This window comes from Anneissia japonica, unplaced genomic scaffold (assembly GCF_011630105.1).
Source record: "Anneissia japonica isolate Jap-2015-1 unplaced genomic scaffold, ASM1163010v1 scaffold287943_len491860_cov182, whole genome shotgun sequence".
In the NCBI taxonomy this organism is placed as follows: Eukaryota; Metazoa; Echinodermata; class Crinoidea; order Comatulida; family Comatulidae; genus Anneissia; species Anneissia japonica.
Window position 1 is genome coordinate 451737 of NW_022736938.1, and position 10290 is coordinate 462026.

At 36.6% G+C, this 10290-nt stretch overlaps 1 protein-coding gene across 1 annotated transcript in view; it reads left to right on the forward strand.

The window, feature by feature from the left end:
* The window catches only part of LOC117116964 (NADPH--cytochrome P450 reductase-like), a 30523-nt gene extending 26801 nt beyond the window's left edge, over positions 1–3722 (forward strand). The window contains exons 13-15 of the mRNA XM_033261131.1: positions 222–489; positions 1507–1735; positions 2396–3722. Of these exons, the coding sequence (XP_033117022.1) occupies positions 222–489; positions 1507–1735; positions 2396–2540 (642 nt within the window). The 3' untranslated portion in view covers positions 2541–3722. The remainder of the gene's footprint in view (positions 1–221; positions 490–1506; positions 1736–2395) is intronic.
* The last annotated feature ends 6568 nt before the right edge of the window (positions 3723–10290 follow it).

The window sequence follows — 10290 nt, forward strand, 5'->3', positions numbered from 1 at the left end:
ATCCTGGTCCCAATTGTGGTCTTTATTGGAGGGAGACTTATTGTTCAGGTTTATAAGCTAAACACAGACTGTATGTCTGTACTTTAACATACAAACTATTTGCTTGACACTTCAAAAAAAGGTTAAAACTCTTGCCTAGATGCCTTAAAACATACTGTTTCTTACAATACATGATGCTTGTTATATGTATTGATGTTGGTTATTGATTTTGTATCTTACAGTTGCATCCTAGTAGTATTCACATAACAGCTGTCTTAGTTGAATACACCACACCCACGAATCGAACCAACCTAGGGGTCGCCACCAGTTGGTTGAAAGACAAAATTCCCAACGGACCAGAGAATGTCCCTAAAGTGCCGATCTACGTTCGAAAATCGCAGTTCAGGTTACCATTCAAACACACAACGCCGGTGATCATGGTCGGACCAGGCACTGGTCTGGCGCCATTCCGTGGATTCATCCAGGAAAGAAGTGCCAGCAAGCAAGACGGTGAGTGTATTATAATTTATTTAATTTAACTAGATTTATTCTTTGCAAGGCATTCAGCTAAGTTATTTGTTATAGTCACAGGTGGGCAAAGTACGGACCGCGGGCCACATGCGGCCCAGCAATTTTTTTGCGGCCCGCAAAAAATGAATTAAAAACCCTATTTGTGCAGCCCGCCCAGGGGTGGTGCTAGCGGGGGGCTGGGGGGCCAGAGTCCCCCTGTCGGGGAGAGCTGGCTTCCCTGTCAGAGAAAAAAAGCACAATTCGTCGGGGAGAAAGAAAAAATTATGTGTATTTTCTACGTATTAGTAGACTCTGAAATTGATTAAGTAAGCCTTTGAAACCCCAAATTGTTAAAATTTTCAGGGGGGCTTCGCACCCTGGACCGCTTTGAAAATGTTTTAATTGAAGCCCGACCACGCTCACTTTGCTTACGTCGTGGAAATTTTACCCCCTCGTTGGACAAATCTTGGCGCTACCCCTGGGCCCGCCAAGCAACATTGGCCAGAAAACACCTTGTTTTTTATGGCCCAACACCGATCATAATATGTAAAAAGAAAAAATAAAGCTGAGAATAAATTGGTGTAAAAGAAGTTCTTGGAAGCACACTGGAAACAACAAAGTTTGGGTACGGCCCTCAGCGTTTTTTATACCGCCCCCACCCTGTCTCTTATACACATCTAGATGTGTATAAGAGAGGTTATTTTCATATTCTATATTGTCAATGATTAAAGTTAAAATATGTTTGCAGAAATACGAGCAGTATAGAAGAAACTTGTATTGTGTACATTGTAATTTGTTAAGAGAAAAAAGTACAGACATGTTCGCATAAAAAGAAATAAGAACATTTGTATTTTTACTTTATAGAATGCAGTCTTTTGTAGGCTAATCAAACTCTGACAGGTCCTAGCATACCCTACAATTTACATTATGTTTCACCACTGCTCCACACGATTTCAAAATGTTCAGACAGTTCACATAGACCCATTGGCTAATAACTATCCCTTTTTTGTGTTGCAGGGAAGGAAGTTGGAGAAACTGTCCTGTTTTTCGGTTGCCGTAAGGAAGCAGAAGATTTTATCTATCAAGATGAGTTAAGTGAGTATGTGGACAATGGCACACTTACGCATATGTATGTGGCCTTCTCACGTGACCAAGCCCAGAAACGCTATGTACAAGATATAATGAAGGAGCAAGCTGATAAAATATGGGAATTACTGGAAAAGGGAGCACATATATATGTATGTGGGTAAGTAAATTGCAATAAATTAAACAGCATTTTATTTCTATGCCCCAAAAACTGTTGCAGTAAGAAGAATTATATTTGTACTATTGAAAAAAATACGAAGGAAAACTACTCAATAATTATTAGTCTTGGTTTCAGAACTACTTTTGGGATGAGTATTATTAGTGAATATGGCAATTTGTTGCTATGAAATAGCTTTAGAGTAAAGAATACAGAACTTCCATATTATACAATTATTGACAATAATTGAATTTTATTATAAAGTTATATTATAGGCTTAATGTATCTCCTTACAATTTTCCTGTATATAGTATATAGTTGTCTCAACATTTTTGTTAAACTCTCCACACCATCATATTTTCTTTGACAAAAAACTGTTGTATGCTCATATATAGTCATTATATGCCTATATATGGTTATGATGTGATGCCTTCATGACCATATTTAAGCATGTCACTTTTTTTGTCAAAATCTAAGTCTAAACAGGGATTTGGTCATGACTGCTACTGGAATAGGAAGTTCAGGATGTTGTGCCTAACATGGACTTGTGCTCAACTGTGACTAATCAGTGACACCTCACCAAGCATTAGGCATGGTATATTTATGTAAAGGCATAGATAGTTTGTTGCATTGAGCTGACTTTTGTATTTTTATTTAATGTAGTGATGCTCGTAACATGGCGCCGGATGTACAGAAGACAATTCGTGAAATTATCAGCGAGAAAGGTGGCCTAGCATCCGGGGCGGCTGATGACTACCTTAAGAAGATGCAGTCCAAGGGACGGTACTCATGCGACGTTTGGAGTTAATTCAGAGTGATGTTACATGTAATCTAAAATGAAGTTGTTATTTGTTATGCAGGAAATTGTTACTTTGTGAATCTCAAATTCGTTGGGACATGGTCAAATCTAAGATTTTCTAAACACCTGATATTTCGGGCCAGTATTAAAGTAGTACTGTATTCCCACAGTATGATATCACACTTGCATGTAACATACATTTAAATACCGACCATTGCATCTTGATATGAATCGTATGGTACAGGATAGCCAATAATTGGATGAAGAGCTGAGTATGTTTACACTTTCAACAAGCAGCATGGATGCTTGTTGGCCAGAACGATTGGTGTGAACACTTGGGAATATGACTTTTAACAGTTAGGCTGCACATGTAATATTCTGTGTTTTAACACATCTCAAGCATAATTATTAATAAAGAGAATGCGCATTACTGTATTATAATTTGGAACCTCTAATAATGTTTGACCAATTATACAACACTGTTTAATACTTGACAGATGAGAGAAAAAAAACAATATCCATTGGTGACATGATATATAACACCCAAACAGGGTATAGTGCTATCATGCAGGAAATAAATTAGCCATCTATGATTCTATAAAAGCAGTTTTCCTCTAGGTGAATTTATAGCCGTGACATAAAATGTTTCGTTGTGTAAAAATTAGTGCGATTATTTTCCAATACATGAACAAAAAGATTTGTGGTACACAGTTTCACAAACATTGTTTTCTGCGCTGCCGATTGCGAGTGTGTGTGACATTTATACGCGTACATAAAAAACTCTTTGAACAAAATTTGCCTAAGTAAAGACTGTGGTGAAGGACTTGCACATAAATATGAAACTGCGCATGCGTACATTCAAAAGCTTTCAATTTGCGCCGACACATTCGCCAAGTGGAAAACCAACTTTAGTTATGTAGCCTGAGTACTCATGTTGGTGGCTGGCTGTAATTAAAACAAATGGCATTATTCATTAGTGACTAAAATTTAATGATAATTTACTTGAAAATGAATTTAGTGTTATATATTTGTTTATTATTCAGTCACGTAATCAAGTAAACATAATTGTTTTTTTAATCAGATTTCAGTAGGTGTGAGTGAGCAAATTATATGTATTTTCAAATTATTTAATATTTGTGAATTGCATTTAAGATAATTTTTAGTTATCAAAAATAAGCAATTTCTTCCCTTATGTATCTGTCTCTTATACACATCTAGATGTGTATAAGAGACAGGTATATAGTTGTCTCAACATTTTTGTTAAACTCTCCACACCATCATATTTTCTTTGACAAAAAACTGTTGTATGCTCATATATAGTCATTATATGCCTATATATGGTTATGATGTGATGCCTTCATGACGTGTACATTAAAAGCTTTCAATTTGCGCCGACAAATTCGCCAAGTGGAAAACCAACTTTAGTTATGTAGCCTGAGTACTCATGTTGGTGGCTGGCTGTAATTAAAACAAATGGCATTATTCATTAGTGACTAAAATTTAATGATAATTTACTTAAAAATGAATTTAGTGTTATATATTTGTTTATTATTCAGTCACGTAATCAAGTAAACATAATTGTTTTTTTAATCAGATTTCAGTAGGTGTGAGTGAGCAAATTATATGTATTTTCAAATTATTTAATATTTGTGAATTGCATTTAAGATAATTTTTAGTTATCAAAAATAAGCAATTTCTTCCCTTATGTATAGTCCAGAATTATACTAGAATTTAGAGCATATTGTTAGCAATAAGAGATGTTTACTTACTTTATTAATGTTTTTTTATATTATTGATTTTTTAATAAAAATTATGGGATCATTATTTCAGGATGTGGATCATGTTGATACATTATGCTACGTTGTTTATTTTTTATATATAAATATATAAAATAGAAAATACCTATTCTGTATGGATTTCTTACTCCACTCAATCACTACCTGGTATGATATATGTAGGTTTAATGCAGTACTTTTTAAAGATGTATAATGTCTGCTTTAATTAATCCTGAAAGTATAGATTCAATATGGAAATTTGCTTTGTGATTTGCATTTATTATACCTGATTCACACAAGGGAGTAATAAGTTAAACATGTTCTCCCGTGCTAGACAAATTTTAGTATGTGGCCCTTGCTAAATTGTGCCATATGTCTATGATTGTAACCATGGCATACGTCACATGTAAAATCCATGTAAGAGAACTAGACAATGAAGATTCTCGGTAACACTCCCAAGGTATTTAGCATGAATCATTGTGCATTCTCATGAGTTGCAGCCTGTATTCACTTCGTGGTGTTGCTCGTATCTTTCTGCCTGTGTATAAACTGTGCTGACATTTACCAACGTTTTGTATATATTCATGTAAAGGCAATGTTAAAACCATAGCGAAAAGTCTAACTGTAGGAAGTGTGCCATGTAATATTTTATTTTGGGAATTTTATTAGTTGCCATTAATACCAAGTCACAAAGGATTGTATAATAAACATCTTAATTTATATGGCAAGAGATACATATTGAGCACCTAACAAAGGAACAAATTGCTTATTTAGATTTATTAAATTTAACAATTTTCAGTGAAATAAGAGATTAAAACAAGTCGGTTTTCAATCATTTACGACCTAAATCTCTGTGCAGACTATCAAGTTGTATTTGACAAAAACATGCGAGATGCCTAAATATGGTCAATGATGACATCACATCATGACCATATATAGGCACATCCTGACACTATATGGGTTTGTCAAAGAAAATTTGATAATCTTGTCCGAGCCTAAATCCTATGTCTATGCAAGAGAATACAGAAAATAATTATTGATAATACATAGATTCTAAGCATTTGATTGGTTAAGAAGCGGGTAATAGAAAGTACTATGATCACAGATGATGGTACCGGTACTAAAGAAGGAGACACAACCTTTACGAGAGAGATTGGCCCTTTGATTGCCTAGGCAGTAAGCCTAGCATTTTCATTAATTTTTGAGGTCTCATAGAATCTATTGTATTAGGTATATAAAACAAATATTGACTGCTCTCGATTCGGGGAACAGTGAAATCTATAGCCCCTCGGTGACTTGGAGACCGTTGCCTATCTTCCTGAGGGGTCTTCCCATCACCTTGGCAATATATCGCCATTCCCCTCATGAGCAGTCAAACTTAGTATATTTCATGAATTTTATTTTACTGCAATGATTGGCATTGTTGCCCAAGAAAGTACAGCCCAGGCATTAGAACATGACTTGTGTGTGGCAGTAGACTTGGTCTTATCTAAATGTATGGCTTGAACATTATGAAGACGTGCCTTAGGACGTATGCTAGTGATATTGGTTACTGTAATTGTAACCGTTCTTTTAACCCATTTTGATGTATTTTGTACCATGTTACCCAAAATAAACCTTTCCGCTAAGCCCCGCCCCTTGGATGTTGTTGCTAAGGTCCCACTAAACAATGGCGTAAGATGTACACAAACATGTGCGTTTATGAGGCAACGTGTATGCTTGTAAATCAAAAAGCCTGGTTCTCACAAGAGCATTAGTATCCGGATCAGGAGCTAACCGTTAGCGCTAACCGTTAGCACCTGTGTGAGAACGGTTTGCGGTATCCGGATACACTAACAGTTAGCAAGCGCTATCAAAGATCTTATAAACACAAGATAGCGATTTACGCTTAACAAATAGAAGCGTCAGTCAAGGTTCAAAAGTTTCCAATTTAGCAAGAGGGCGCCATTTATGCGCTATTATACCAGAGAGAAAGTAATCATTTTTGGAAGAGGGCGTCCTATCTGTTGCCATGGATCTAAGATGGTTCCTGTTCTGCTGTTCACAGGATTGATACCCTAAAGGTAAAGTCGCGCAGTGTACGGTATGGTCAGAGCGGTCAAGGGTCAAAAGTTTCCAATTTAGCAAGTAGGCGCCATTCATGCCGTATTACAGAATTTGCACGCGTAAATCGCGGAGAACGCTATCATGTGTTTATAAGATCTTTGTCGCTATCGGTTAGCAAGTTGAGGGCGTTTCTATCATCAACTAATCACACGTACGCGTTTACAATTTCCAGTTTCTTATTGGCCAGTGATTCGGTCATCATATTGTTGGTGTCTGGATTGGGATTTTCTCGCATGGACGCACGGCAGCTAACAGTTAGCAGGATCCGGATCCTACTAACCGTTAGCTGTCGTGTGAGAACATAGCCAAAGTGTTTGTGGGACCAGCGCCTATTCCCAACCTCTTCTTATTGGTCAGGTGTTAAGTTTGATTGACACATTGGAAAGGTCCATTTTTCTGAAGGTACGGTATATGAACTTGTATGTCTGAAATTTCGAAAAATCGAATTTGTGGAGTGTAGATAAAATTAAATATTAAAATGTGATAATAATAAATTACTGATAAATGTTTGAAGAATAAATTGAAAATTAATAATAATGTCCGAAGGTAGACACTTGTGTTGAATGAGAAAAACGTAGAAGTTGCTGGCGCATTGGTTGTGCTTGCACTCCAAACCTTGAGGGGGAGGTGGTGTTCGAAACTCTCGCTGTGCAACAAGTCGCTTTTGTCCTTAGGCAAGGCACTTTGTCTCTCTGCACCCAGGAGTACAAACTGGTGGGTTCCTGTTAGGTTTTAACACAACCATGATTACAGCTGCCAGGGGCGGATTTAGCGGGGGGCCGGCCCGGCCCCGGCCCCCCCTTTTGGGAGGTAAAAAAAGAAAAAAAAAAAAGAAAAAGAGAGAGAAAAAGAAAAAAATGATAGCCAGAATGCCTCAAATGTTATGTTCGGGCGTCTAGAACACAAAAATTTCGCGGGGGCATGCCCCGGACCCCCTACGACAGTGTTGTCTCAATCGGCCCAACTTTGGCCCCCCCTTCCGGCCCCCCCTTTTGGACATTTCTGGATCCGCCCCTGGCTGCAACATTATGGAATTCCCCCATAGGGACATGAGTGTGTGTTCCATATGTGCTTGATCCGGTGACCGGGGGTAATAATGTATATTATCTCTACAATATGCGCTGTATAAGTCGACAATTATTATTATTATTATTATTATTATTATTATTATTATTATTATTATTATTATTAATTAGAATGAATAAATGCAATCAATAATTAACAATTTAATGCCCATCAATTGCTATACGTTTTCATTTATACGGTATTTATTATTATACATTATCAAGATCTTATTTGTAATTATGTATTATCATACCTATGTACCTATGTTTATTTTGTTGCTAAGGTGCTACATAATGATTGCGTACATTACGTAAACTCATGCTTTTATGGGCCAGCACGTGTGAGTGTGGGACAAGTGCGTATTTCTAGCCCGATTGATTGTTCAGTTTGATTGACACTCCAGAAAGGTCCATCAGTCCTCATCTTTCGATATGTTGAATCACTTCCCATTTGTTGACACACTTCCCATCCGTCCATCTGATCATTCACCACATACCCAGTAGCTTACTTATTTACCTGTACACTTATCCGAAAGGTTCACTGATTAATCTCAGATAAGATAGTATAATACATACTCCAAGTATCGAAATGCACTCCATCGATTTCGATACTTGGAGTATGTATTATACGATCTTGTACACTTATCCATACAACATTTTAACTAGATCAGTCGCTCCTCCATAGATTATGCACCTCCACCGTGTGCTTGAATACCAACAACAAGCAGGCCGTGTATGACGGTCGTAACTACAGTTTCTTAACCCTTAAGAAAATAATTCGTATTCAGGTATATTATTTTCTTGAGTGTTGCCTGAACACTTTTATGCTCGATGGTAAATAATTTAATTTCCCTGACCTTGTCCTTGTCCTTTGACCCATTCGTCCGAAAAATTGAATGGTGTCTTTCTTTAATTATGAATGATGTACCATTCCACTAAAAATGTTATGATCCATTCATTAGTTTTTAGATTCATTTAGTATTTAGATTTATTAAATTTAACAATTTTCAGTGAAATAAGAGATTAAAACAAGTCGGTTTTCAATCATTTACGACCTAAATCTCTGTGCAGACTATCAAGTTGTATTTGACAAAAACATGCGAGATGCCTAAATATGGTCAATGATGACATCACATCATGACCATATATAGGCACATCCTGACACTATATGGGTTTGTCAAAGAAAATTTGATAATCTTGTCCGAGCCTAAATCCTATGTCTATGCAAGAGAATACAGAAAATAATTATTGATAATACATAGATTCTAAGCATTTGATTGGTTAAGAAGCGGGTAATAGAAAGTACTATGATCACAGATGATGGTACCGGTACTAAAGAAGGAGACACAACCTTTACGAGAGAGATTGGCCCTTTGATTGCCTAGGCAGTAAGCCTAGCATTTTCATTAATTTTTGAGGTCTCATAGAATCTATTGTATTAGGTATATAAAACAAATATTGATTGCTCTCGATTCGGGGAACAGTGAAATCTATAGCCCCTCGGTGACTTGGAGACCGTTGCCTATCTTCATGAGGGGTCTTCCCATCACCTTGGCAATATATCGCCATTCCCCTCATGAGCAGTCAAACTTAGTATATTTCATGAATTTTATTTTACTGCAATGATTGGCATTGTTGCCCAAGAAAGTACAGCCCAGGCATTAGAACATGACTTGTGTGTGGCAGTAGACATGGTCTTATCTAAATGTATGGCTTGAACATTATGAAGACGTGCCTTAGGACGTATGCTAGTGATATTGGTTACTGTAATTGTAACCGTTCTTTTAACCCATTTTGATGTATCTTGTACCATGTTACCCAAAATAAACCTTTCCGCTAAGCCCCGCCCCTTGGATGTTGTTGCTAAGGTCCCATTAAACAATGGCGTAAGATGTACGCAAACATGTGCGTTTATGAGGCAACGTGTATGCTTGTAAATCAAAAAGCCTGGTTCTCACGAGAGCATTAGTATCCGGATCAGGAGCTAACCGTTAGCGTACATTACGTAAACTCATGCTTTTATGGGCCAGCACCGTACTCTTGATGAAAGACAGATAGACCGACAGACACGTAGACAAAACAGCACGACAGGATATATGACAGCCCGACAGAAAGCAGGGAATACCTCCTTAGCGGTGGTAATTAATCATATTCTCTTGTCCATTTGTAGCTTAATGTTCTTTGCTTCAAAATTATGTCAAATTATAAAAACCTATTAAATGCAGATATGATGTAGTAGTATTTTTATGCCATATATCAAGATATCTAGATACACTACATGCATTATTCAACAATGAAACAATTGTTACACGAAATTAATGATAATAATCCTATAACGGGTACCGGTATGCGCAGCATTATGATAACTCAACTGTACTAAAAAAATGTCAGACGAATTATTAATAATCAATATAAGCTCATAATGTTAACAGCTTAAACGTCTGCAACATGCCAGGGTGACATTCAAGACTAAACAATAGGGGCAATGAAGCATACAGCATATTATAATGGAGAACTATAATAGACTGGAAATTCTAGAAAATTAAAATCATACAGTGTGCATGATGTACAGCATCCAGTGTGAATTAATTTTTATTTCACCTAAATCGGGTATGCTGTCTTATTCAATTGAATTCGAAAGTGACGTATTAAAATGGCCGCCAGTTAAAATTATAGTAGTTTTTAGATGAATTCATTTATTGTCTGTCAGCTAAATATATTTAAAAATTTGAATTGCCTAATTTTTATAAAATATATATCTATAAGGGTCTAGAGGTGGTCTAAGAGTCTACACCATCCGTCTTTGAAAGTCCC